The 12,783-nt window shown below is 43.5% G+C and overlaps 1 protein-coding gene across 4 annotated transcripts in view; it reads left to right on the top strand.

Moving 5' to 3' along the window:
* Positions 1-3,098, top strand: part of NYX (nyctalopin) — an 18,883-nt gene extending 15,785 nt beyond the window's left edge. For all 4 annotated transcript variants that reach the window (XM_033511996.1, XM_033511999.1, XM_033512004.1 and 1 more), the window contains one exon: positions 577-3,098. In XM_033511996.1, the coding sequence (XP_033367887.1) occupies positions 577-1,976 (1,400 nt within the window). In that variant the 3' untranslated portion in view covers positions 1,977-3,098. The remainder of the gene's footprint in view (positions 1-576) is intronic.
* The last annotated feature ends 9,685 nt before the right edge of the window (positions 3,099-12,783 follow it).

Genomic DNA, 12,783 nt, shown 5'->3' with positions numbered 1-12,783 from the left:
GAAAAAAGGAAAAAAGGAAAAAAGGAAAAAAGGAAAAAAGGAAAAAAGGAAAAAAGGAAAAAAGGAAAAAAGGAAAAAAGGAAAAAAGGAAAAAAAAGGAAAAAGGAAAATGAATTTGACACACTTTGGGCAATTAATTGATCTCCCCTGCCCATTGCCAGACTCAGCATACACTGCCCTCCCGTTTTCCAGACCCAGGAATGCTGTAACCCACCCACAGCTGCTGGCCTTCAATTCATTTCTGCCTGGTCCTTGGCCAAACCATGTACCTATCGGGCAGCAGAGAGACCCCAACAGAGACACTTGAGAAATACTGAGTTCTAGGTGAGCCCCCTCCTGGGGACAGGAATTAATCAGAGATTATGTTCTAGGTGACATGTATTCTCAGCAGGTTTAGAAACCCCAGAAGATTTGTAGGGATTTTACACAAGAGCTCCTCAGTCAGCGCTGGTGCACAGGTGGCAATTGGCTTGGCTAGAGGGGATGAAAAGACAGTGTAATTTCTTTTTGCTGCTGTGACTAATTTGCTAATGATGCATTCTTTTCTCTCCTGCCCCGCCTCTGTGGGGATGGCAGTGATCCTTTGGGTCCCACAGGTCCATGGGGTGTGGGCCTGTGTGCGCTCCTGCCCTCCCAGCTGTGTGTGCACGCCGGAGAGGAGCTGCTCCGTGCTCTGTGACCGTGCTGGGCTGGGGCAGATCCCCAGCGAGTTCCCCTGCGAAGCCTCTTCCATCAACCTGGATAAAAATAGCATCAAGTTCCTGTCCGAGAGGGCCTTTGGGACACTGCCTTCCCTCAAGTCCCTGTCTCTCAACCACAACAACATCTCCTTCATCACTCCAGGGGCGTTCAAGGGGCTGCCCAGCCTGACGGAGCTGAAGATGGCCCACAACGAGTACATTCGCTATCTCCACACTCGCACCTTCACCGCGCTCCGGCGCCTTGTGAGGCTGGACCTGGCTGACTGCAACCTCTTCAACATCCCAGACAGGATCTTCATCGAGCTGCCTGCTCTGCAGGAGCTGTTCTGCTTCCAGAACAACTTCCGAAGGATCCCAGGTGCCATCAGGGGCATGGAGAACTTGACCCATGTGTACCTGGAGAGAAATAGGATCGAAGCGGTGGCCTATAACTCCCTGCAGGGCCTGACTAAGCTGAAATACCTGAATCTGCAGGACAACAAGATAAATGTCATCCATGAGCGAGCTTTTCAGGGCTGTCAGAGGATGGAGTACCTGTACCTGAATGACAACTTGATCAGTGAGCTTCCAGAAAACTCCTTTGATGGCCTGAGGCGCCTGAAGATGCTCAACCTGGGGGGGAATTTTCTCAGGAACATTTCCAACACCTGGTTCCGGGACTTGGGGGAGCTGGAGTTCCTCTACCTGGACCGCAACAGGATCAGCTACATCGAGGAAGGGGCTTTTGAGAACCTCACCAGCCTGGTGGCGCTGCACTTGAACAGCAACAACCTGACCACGCTGCCCTTCTCGGTGTTCGAGCCCGTGTACTTCCTGGGGCGCCTGTACCTCTTCCGCAACCCCTGGGAGTGCGACTGCCGCATCGAGTGGCTCAAGGAGTGGATGGAGAACTACAGGCTCGTCAGGGATATTCCGTGTGCCTCCCCCTCCTCCGTGGCTGGCATTGATCTGACGGACGTGCTCTTCGAGAGGTCTCCCGAGGGTTACTGCCTCGACCCGGTGGAGCTGAACATCACGTCCGAGGGGCCGGCCCCGAGCCAGGAGCCTTGGTCCACCACAGAGAGCAAGTTCAACAGCCTTATCTCCAAACTCTTGCTCCAGATGGGCCTTCCCGAAGAGGTGGCAAATGCCACTGAGGTGTACAGTAACACCACGCAGCCAGACGGACAGACTGAAGGGGTTTCTTCTGGCATGGGGGAAGAAAGAACCAAGGCTGACTCCTCCTCCTTGTACCTCCCAGCACTTTTTACAGTGATTGTTCTGCTGTGCAAATAATCCAAGGGCTGGATGGAGCAGGGGTTCTGCTTAAGCATTTAGACCCTGCCCCTACTTTGTCATGAGAGAAAAGTTTTACTGTGAACCTCCGATACATAATGGGCTCCAAACTCTTCCAGGCTGGGTTTGTTGGATCTGGCTCCAGATTCCCCTGGGAGCTGGTGAAATCTGGGTCCCACTCTGGGTGACAAACCTGCCCTGTGGGTGCCCCAGAGCCTCCTGGATACTCAGAGGGGGATGAGCAGCACTAATACTGAATTTTGCCTAGAGATGTGTGATGTTCCCTGCTGGGAATGAGGGAAGAGGGGTCTGTCTGTGGGGTGTTTGTTCCACCAGGCCAACTTGTGAGAGCGAGATGTTCCATGGTGACTCAGCTTCGTGAGAGCGAGATGAGGCCGCAAAACCGGACCCCTCTTCATGTCCTGACAGACACCCACACCCACACCCACAGCAGGTGCTGCTGAACAATGGGAAACCATTCCTGATTTCCCCCCTCGGGTGCAGGAGGGAGCAGGGCAGGCCTGGTGACATCCAGGGATGCAGCACTGGGCCTCATGGGAAGGAGGAAAGTGTCTGGAGAGGCACCAGCCCCAGGCAGGTCTGGGGTGGGCACAGTATGCTGGCAGTGACCCCAGGCAGGATTTGGATCCTTTCTCCCCCCCGTTATCCTGGTGGCACTGGTGCGGGAGAACCAGATGGACCCGTGTTTGTCCAAACAGTCCCCTCTGAGGCAAAGCTACTTAAACTTAACCTACTTATTCCCATCATTTCAATGTGTTTATTTTTTCAGTGAATATATTGTTTCAAGGAATACATTTTTTTTATTTGTAGGTTGTTTCATGGCATGGCAGCAGGGGCAGAGCACAGTGATGACAAATGCAACCAGACCCTATGAAATATTTTGTATTTCCACCACTAATATGTACCATGTAGTGTGTCATATTATGCCATATTGATAATCTTCTTTTATACAGCATTTTAAGTGTTTTATCTTTGAAATCTTCAATGAAAGCTGCTAATATATCTGCTAATACCAGAAAGAATGATGTTTTATGTATCAAAGCATATTAATAAAATAATTTGATATTTTACTCACAAAAATAAATTAACTGCTCAAATCTAGTTGGTTTGTTTTGAGATCCTTGACCAACTCTGGTGATTTTTTTTTTTGTAGGCTGCTCAAATGGGTGCACATGAGGGTCCTTTCATGGCCTAGAGCAAACAACAACCTATTTATTGCAACATAAGTGCTTTCACTTAGAACTTGACCATGCTTATGTTTGTGTTAAGCAGCAACACTTGAAAATATAAGCGACTATATAGAAATACACTTCTGTCCAAAAAGATCTACTGCTTTCTAATTAGTGCCAGAGATTTCCAGAGGAAAGCTGAGTACAGGGAAAACCAAGCCTTCCCTGCTGCAATGGCTTCTCAGTTATCTGCAGCTCAACCACAGTTTCCCCAGGGAATCAAAATGCCAGATGGTTTGATAAATGCCTATTTGACCTGTTCCGTGAACTAAATTCAATGAGTTAGGATTTCCAGGCTATTTATGAATCCATTAATCTTCTTAAGTGCTAAATTCATCTGTGTATTATAAGAGGCTGTTTTTCAAACCTAGTCCAGCCCAGTGCTGTGGAGGCATATTAGGTTAAGGATGCCTTTACAGGAGCACTATTTCATCCTGTCAGGGGTTTATCAATAGGGCTGGCACAGATGGTAGGACACAAATGGTTGTATTTCACTTCCTACAAGTACAGATGCCTCATGAGTGAATTGTCTTTGTAACCCACATATTCATTTGCCATGTTGGGGCACATTAAAGCTGGAGATTGCCTTACTGTGCAATTGTTGAGTGGTTTTCAAGTCAATTAGTGCTTCGAAGATGCTCCTGCTTTATCTGCAAGATGCAGATCTGAACGTGAAGTGTCTTAAAATGTTGGTTTTAGCAGAGATTGTGCTGTCAGGTGATGGACAAGAGGGCTGTACACTGTACTCAGCTGTGTGACAACAGGGACACTGGGCATTGATGCTTTAAGTGTCTCCTGTGGTCAGAAAGCTCCCTGGCCCAGGAAGATTTCCCTGTGCTGCTCTAACACAGCCGTGGCTGCCTGGAAAGCGCGTGGCTGACATCGTGCTGGGAATAATGGACTTTCATCTTCCCTGCAGGAACTGGGACACACTCCCTGCTCTCCTGCTCTGAAATCCTGCTCTTCCCTCTGAGCTGAGAGATCAGCAATGTGTGTTTCCAGTGGCACAGAGCAGCTGGCACATGGGCACTCCGAGTGGATTGGGAAAGGTCTGTGAGCCTGTGATCGCTCTCACTTCGCTCCTCAACTCTGTGTTGCTCATTCCTTGAGGAGACAGGAGAACTGCCTGCTTCATTCTTCCATGATTCTTGTTTCTAAACTCTTAGCAAATGGCTTGTTTCTCTGATTGCTTGGGCAGGTGACAGCTCAAAATTACATTTCTTTGAAAAAATAGTTGGGTTCTTTATTTTTTTAGACCAGACTCTCGCTGCAAAATTGTGATGATTCAGCTGGTAAACCTGAACCAGTTGTTGGTTACAAGTCCATGGCTCAGAGTCCCTTTACAAACCAATGTTGTTTTCAAAATCTGTCTCTGGACTGGGACATCTCCAAAGATGCCAAACCTTTGTCTGTTTGGAATAACTGCAAATATTTTTCAGCAAAGTGGTTCTCCCAGCGCTGCTCTCAGCATGAGGTGCTGAGATTTCATTTGAAGCAGTGGGAAGGGATGGTCGTGAGCTGCCTGGAGTTAGGATACACCTTCTGACTGAAGTTTATTCAGTTTATTCAGAGTCTGGTGTTCCCAGACTGAAGCACCTGAGGTCCTGGGAGGAGATAATTTGTTTTAATGTGTGGTACTTGGGGACACTGCACTGCTCTTCACTGGTGCTACTGGTTTTCATGCTTTTCAAGAGTTACTATTGGAGCAGTGGGGAGAAGTTGCCAATGTAAATAGAGGAAAGAAACAATCTGATTTTGGATATAAACTCCGAGTCTCAGAATTCTGTTGCTACGTTGCACCCCTAGGATCATACTCAGTGTTTTAACATTAACACCTTTACATCCCCTTTATTTTCTTTAAATTTGCAGCTATTGCCAGTATCCCCCTGTGAATCTGGCTGTTTTGCTTCTCTTATGGATTATCATGTTTTTATGCTTTGGAAAGAAACATGAAGTGCAGAACATGAGGAATTGCTGTCCTTTGCTAGAGGCAGCAGCTGCTGTCTGAGACTGACAGCTGCTGGCCAGCCAAGCCTCAGGAACTTCATGGCCAGTTTTCAAGGGTGTTGTATTTTGGCTAATTCTTATCTTCACAACATCTGGCTGATAGCTTTTTTTTAAAAAAAATTAAATTTTAATTTTTTGGGTTTTCCTTTGATAATTTTTGTGGTGACAAATTCAAGAGGAACCAAATCAATTGAGTTAAATTCCAGAAAACTGGTGTGCCTGCTCTGGAGGATATTAAACCTTGCAAGTAAATAGCCTGTCATGGTCACTCCTGCTCCAGTGTGAGTTTCAGGAGACAGGGCTAGTTTGGGTTAGAAAACAGTGCTTGTAAATGCTTGCTTTTGCAGAGTCGAAGTATGGGATTGTTGCAGAAACACTAAAAATATTGGTCCTGCCTCTTCCCCCACCCAAATCTGATGGAGATTGGTGGAGTTTGAAGAATCTGCTGCAGTAATCTTCAAAGTAGTTTTAAAAGAACTTATAGAAAATGGTAACTATGGAATAAAGACCAGAAATTATCTTTAAAAAAAAAGGTATAACAAATTTTACTTCAAAGAAAAACATACAGCTAATATTTAAAACATAAACCTAAACATGTGCAAGATCAGCAGCAAAGTTTTATTTCTCATGGGGCAAGGCTGGTATTTTAAACTTTAATATAAAGATGAATGCAGAAAATAGATATTTCTGGATAGAGAATTATCTATGCCTCTCACCCAAAGCCTGATTTTGTTGACTCTCCTGTGGTTAGTTGAGCCAGTTTGATTTTGTACTCTGTGGTTAGTTTTAGCCTTGAATGGGAGAAGTTAATTTCTTCTGCAGTTCTTCTCAACTTTGACCTTCACCACATCCTTTGATTTTTATTGTACTTCCTTCTTCATCTGTCTTTTATAGGACTATTTTAGAGTTAATTCTTAACTTGCAAGTCATAAATCTTATATTCTCAATGAAAAATATCAAGGCATTTCAAAAAGACTTAAAACTACCATTAGTTTTTCTGTACACACCTGATGGTTGACTCTTCATGCATGTTCTATGTATTTGCTGTTTGGATTAACAGCTGATTTCACTTTATGCTTGTTCAGTGGGTTTTCACCTGTGTCAGGAGCTTCTTGATGTGGCTGGAGGTTTGCAATGAGGCTTAAGGCATCCTTGTTCTGCCTCCCCTGTATTCCACACCCCCCTTTTCCCCTCCTCCTCTCCTCACCTGCTTGTTTCTGCTCCAAGCCAGGACCTGCCTGTGCCCTCACTGTGCTGCTCCAGCAGGGCCAGCTGTGACTGAAACTGCACCACTGCAATGCTCCAGTGAAAACCAACACTCAACCCTTCGCTCTGTCTTTGATGTTTAGGTTCCCTCTTATTTCCCCTAATATTTTGTAAATTGGGTTTGGCCATAAGTGGATTAAACTGGGGATAATGGGAATAAAATGCTGCTGTTATATCTGGGAGGGGGACAAGCTAAATGGGGAAGATGGTGCTTAACTGCTGCTCAGTTTGCTTAGGCTGAGGGCAGGCTCACAGGCACAAGGATATTGGGAAGAGGCCCAGGGAGTTCTTGGGCTTTGTGAGGGCAGATCAGGCACAAGCAAGGAAGCATCTCATCCCTGGAGAGATGAGGATGTGATGGACTCACAACAAACATTGGCATGCAGGCAGGTGCAAAAATATGTGTAAAAAGACATGTGGTTTTACTTGTGGGCTTTTGATGATGAGGACAAGGCAGAGTGCACAGTGCCAGCGTGGGCAAATGTGATAAATCAGTAACAAAGGACAACCAGCTGTGCACACATAAATTGGGATGGAATTGGCAGCAGCAATTCCTCAGTGCTGAATGATTATGTCCCAATGTGCTGTGACAATAAGAAATACATCAGACTCTAAGTGGACAGGCACTTTCCTGATGTATGAGACTGGTAAAGAGCCAGAGGGCAAAGAAATAAATGATAAACTTGCAATCAGAGCTGTTTGAAAATATCTGTGCTGAAACTGACAATTAATTATTTCTGTAGTCAAAAAGTAGCAGTGAATTTGCAGATGCAGAATTTTTTAGTCCAGCAAAGCTTAAAGGAGGTGTTGATGAATTCCAAATCACTTGAAAGTCAGGTAATTTGGAGCAGTATGATTGATAAAATAGATGTTGGCATATGCAAGGTAATATATATAGAAGGACACAACTTGAACTGTTCACAGGCACAGCTGAGTCTTTTAGGGAAAGGAAGACCTGGGAATTGCTGTGAAGAGCCAGATCAACTAGCATAAACAAAAAAATACACTGTAAGTAACAGAGGCTGGAATAGGAAAAGCAGCATATAATGTCATGGGTTATTATGCCTTTACCAGTGCATCCTGATCTGGAAAATGTGCAGTTTATGTCTTGCCACATCAGAAATCACATCAGTGATAAAGTTGGTGGCAGAAATAAATGAGTCGTGGAATTAAGACTTCTCATTAACCAGGAGTGAAAAGATGGTTTTGTTTAGGAGAGACCTAGATGCTGGTGAGTGCTGTGGGAGCTGTGAAGATCCCTTTGTTCAAAGCACCTGTGAGCAAGCCAGATATCCAATGCTGCACGGGTCAAGGGTGATGTGGGACACAAATGATCACAAATTCTAGGGATGGGTGAGACATCTCTGCTCTGTGCCACAGGGCACAGTGAGGGTCCTCTGAGGATGTGAAGTTGATTTTTGTTTCATAGAGCTTTTCCATTTTCCTAAGAGTCAGGCTGGGTTTGTGTGTTCCTGGCTCAGACCTTGTCTGTCTGTGGTGGCTCCTCCAGTGGTGCTGCCAACTTTTATAACCAAGGCTTGACTGTGGCTCTGTGACACCTGAGGGCCAGCTCAGGACACCCCCTGGCCTAAGGTTAACAGAGCATAGGGGGAATTTATGCCAACACTAACCAATAAAAATCGCCATGTAGCCTTCAAGGATATGGAACCTACCTTTCTGAGAAGAAAATTTTTTCATTAAATCACTAATACAGGACCAATCACTGAATCATAGAATGGTGGGGATTGGAAAGGCTCTTAGAAATCATTTAGGTCCTTCCACTAGGTCAGGTTGCTCAAGGTCTCAATCAGTCTGGCCCTGAACACTTCCAGGGATGGGGCATTCACAACTTCCTTGGGCAGCCTGTGCCTCACCACTCTCACAGTAAAGAATTCTTTCTTTATACCAAATCTAAACCTTCCATCTTTCAGTTCAAAGCCATTCCCCCTTGTCCTATCACCACACACTCTTGTAAAAAAACCCTCTCCATCTTTCTTTATGTACTGGAAGGCTGTGGTGAGGTCTCTCCTTAAGAAAACAAACAAAAAAGAAAAAAGTGTTTGTCAGGAGTTGGAAAACAAGTGACAAACCAGACAGGAAGCAGATGCAGGTCAGCAGGAGAAGCAGACTGGTGTGACACTGGAGAACACAGTTTAGAAAAACAAAGCCCCAAACCTGTGAACTGGAAATAAACCACAAATTTCTACAAGCAACAGCTATAAAGGGACCAAAGTCCACCCCACAGACTGCGAAGTCCTGGATTTTAAGGTCTGTGGGCAGCTCCCTTGGCTCAGTGAAGTGTTCCTGGTAAGCATCTATGCTCCCATCTTCCAGCCCTGGGAATTTCTCATCTCTCACTCTATGGCCTCTGGAGCCACAGAATCACAGAATATTCTGAGCAGTGCCACCCTTCCCTCATGCCTTATCACTACTCACAGCTGGGACTGAGTTTGTGAGACCCAGGCAGGGAGGATTTCATCACTCTGTGGATCCTAAAAGATCCTTTTTAGTGTGAGACTCGGCATATGAACCTCAGACAGCCCCAGAGCCTGCAGAACAACCCAGCTGCAGCACAGCTGGGACAGCAGGCAGGAATGGGGAAGGAGGTAGTGACAGCCCCAGTAATCTCTCACTCTTTAGCTGTTTTAATGACCAAACCAGATAAACCTGCTAAAAACATTCATAAAAGTACATGCCAAGACTGAAAGTCAAAAGGTTCTTGAATTATTATGAGTCTTTCCATTGCCCTCAGAGGCCCCATATCATGAATTACAGCCAAAGGGATAACATTTACCCCAGCAGCCCACAAGACAGTTTAAACATTTTATTTAATACCTGACATCTTGCTAATTTATAGTCACAAATTGTAACAAGATGATGTTGGCAGAGTGGAGTCCTCAAATGGCCGGCACTGGAATCCCTTGGAGGCTGCTCTGGGCAGGGGCAGCTGCTCAAATCAACAAGGTATTTTCCTGGAAGCAGGATCTCTCTCCTCTTCCTTTCTTACCACTCAGGAAATAGCCTAGAGCCTTTGCTAAAATACTTATTTGGATGAGTGGAGAACCAAAATACTTTACTCAAGGAGAGTTGTCATAATCAGTAACTTGTAGATTTCAGAGACAAATCTTTTTTTATCCATTATAAAGTTTACTTGTCTGCATTTTTTCCCCCTAACAATAAATGAAAAAGAAAAAAAAGTTTTGAAAGTTTTCATAATAAGCAGAGAACAACCTTGTGGGATTTATCTTCTTTCACCCACAGCATAACTTCATAAATCTTTACTGATTTATTATCCAATAATCTTTACTGGGTTGTGGTTTTGACACAGATTTGTTGCTTTTGTTACATCCATCCTAGTAAACAAAAATGGCTGTAAGGCAGAGTAAGGAGATGTTTAGACACTGAAATTGTTGAATTTAGTGAAAAATGACTGAGTTTTAAAAACTTAATTTCTGCATAAGCCTGGGGTGGATTTTTCAGCACTCAGTAGTGTGTGCTGTAACACTGCTGTAACCTGTAATATTCACTGCTCATTAATGAAATAACACAACAATTCACCCATCTCTCACTCCTCAGTTATGTTAGTTAAGAGGTGAGTGCTCCTGTAACTTCATCCCCTTGCTCTGAACTCAAGAGCATCACGTTCCATCACGCTCTGGAGAGAAGAATAATGTCATGTATTCTTTGTTCACAGTCCTTCACTGCTTTGAGCAATTCTGAATGACCTCTTAAGTCACACATGAGAGTAGTTTCTGTTTACTTCTGTCAAAGCAAAGGCAAACTTCTTGCCTTTCCCCGCCTTGTAGACCTTTCTTGCTGAGCTTTACTGTGTGGATTTGTTTTGGATTTCTTATTTTTTACTGTAGTCAGTCAGTTTTGGTATAAGAAGTATAGTGCTGTATACATAATTTTTAATTTTGGGATGAAATTTTAATAGCTTCTGAACAAGTCTATATTTGACTTATGGTAGCATAATGATATAATCTAAATGAGTAATTAAAGTTGCCTGTATATATGAAATAGAAACAAGTATGGAGACGAATTCCATTACCTGGAATTTATCATTCCAGTAACTGGATTTCCTCAACAGTTAGTAGAATAATACTCAAGTGCTCTTTGACCACAACTAAAGATAATTTTTTTTGTTGTTTTTATGGGTTTTTGTTGGCACAAAAATCCACATAAACTGAAGATGGATGAGTGGAGTAATAATTCTGATTTTTTTCAGACTTTTTTAATAGGGTAATTCTGTTGGAAGAGATCTTTGGAGGTCTCAGGTTTAAAGCAGGGTCAGCTCTGACATCAGGCTGGATTGCTCAGGACTTTATCCACGTGAGTGTCTTAAAACCTCCAGGCACAGAGCCTGCACAAATTCTCTGGGAAATTGACTCCATTACATATGAACTCTTGCCCTCTGCTGTGGGTCTCAAAATACTCTTTTATTGTTCAGAATGACCAAATGCATGAATTAAAACCTAAGAAAATCTGAAAAAGGAAAAAAAAAAAAAAAAGGCAAAATCAGTTAGTTGATAACAGGCTCAGTTATCTGCAGTAAAATAATTAAAAAAAATTAATCTAAATAAAAATAATTAACTTTTTCCTTAAAAAAACATTAAAAAGGCTTTATAATTAAACCAAAAGAGGTATTTTAATATTCAATTAGTTCAACTTTCTGCATAATTTATTTCCATATGTATGCTTTTCTTTAATCTAAATTTTTTCTTTTCCTTAAGGCAATTTCCTGCTTCTGTTAAAGGCTAGTGGAGATTAAGCTCCTGATGTGAACAGAAACCTGATAGACCCATCCATTTTTAATTTTGTTAACATACAGGGTTATTTAAATTCATTGCAATAACTCCAAAATTTGTTATATGAAAGGAAAGGTTTTAAATTGCAGCCCTGATTTTCCTAATATATTAGTGGTTAGAGTAAGACCTTTGAAATAAACCATGTGATTGCAAAGAATTCCATGAAGTGTAGCTAACATTGTCAATAAAACTTCTACTATCAGAAGACTACAATTGATACTGAAATACGTCATTGAAACAAGGAATGACACTAATTATTGAGGAAGAAGCTTAGGTTTTCATTAGCTGGCTTGTGGCTTGCTGAAAGAGGGCAATAATACTTGTTATACTTCACTCCTCAAAAAAACCCAAAGAACGTGACCCAAAACCCCACAAAATCAAACCAACTTTTTGTGGGGTTGTCATTCACACTGCTCTTCAATACCAAGTGATCATTGCATGGAGGCACCTCTTAATGTGACCCATGGGGGTCTGGGATCAGCCTTCACATCACTGAGGGAACAGCCACAGGGATCACAAGACCTTTCTGCCCCTCCATGTCCTACTGAAGGGTGAAAGCAAGCTGCCCTTTTCTTCTGGGTGCCTCATCATGTCCTCTGCTGGGAGGAGAGAAACACCATTCCATGTTTTGCTGTGTCTGCAGCCTGCAACATCCATTCACAACCAAGGACTTTCTGGAAACCAGGCTGGATGATTGTTTTATCAGCAGGAGTTTAGTGGTAAGTGGAGGAAATTGTATTTGGATAGTAAATAAAAGTTTCAGAATTGTTTCTGTCCCATTCCTTTTCAATAGATTCCACTTTGGATTTCAGAGTGCCACCTTCTCAGTTCAGTGCTCTTTGTGTCCTCCTTTCTCTTCTGTCTTTCTTTACCTGCTCTGTTTCTTTCCTAGTGTCCATCTGTACCCATGGCAGCTCCAGCCAAAGAGCCTCACCACATCATTTTGCCAAGTTCACATGCTAAATCAGCCCTTGATGAAGTTATGAAGGCTGGTCGTGAGATGTCATTGTAAGATCTTGCTCTGCTTGGGTTTCAGCCCTTTCAGAGCTCTACTTTAAAGGGCAGGAACATCTTTTCCTTGCTGGAAACTGGAATTCCAGACCATTGCAGTGTGTGCCATGGATCACAGAGGGTTTCCTTTGCTTAAGATGGATGTGAACCTTCAGAGACTTTTTAAATGAAGGATACCCAGGAATACTGAGGGATAAACCACATTTTCTGACTGGTAGGAAAATGCACCTTAAAAACAAGTTTGTAAGTGATGCCACCTGATCCCCCATGCAGTTTCACACAGACAGACCCAAGTATGAGGCAATTCTGCTATTTTGCATCTATTTACATTTTAGGAAGAATTCTGAAGGCATCACCTGGATGGCCAACAATGGAGAAACAGCTTCAGGTTCCAGCTCTGAGATCAGCTACACTTTAAAATGAGCAAACTCTGCCCTTCCTCATGGGTGTTTCCATTATGGAGAC

The sequence above is a fragment of the Parus major genome, chromosome 1 (genome assembly GCF_001522545.3).
Source record: "Parus major isolate Abel chromosome 1, Parus_major1.1, whole genome shotgun sequence".
Taxonomy (NCBI): domain Eukaryota; kingdom Metazoa; phylum Chordata; class Aves; order Passeriformes; family Paridae; genus Parus; species Parus major.
Note: the sequence above shows the minus strand (reverse complement) of the source record. Positions and strands in the feature narration are given on the sequence as shown.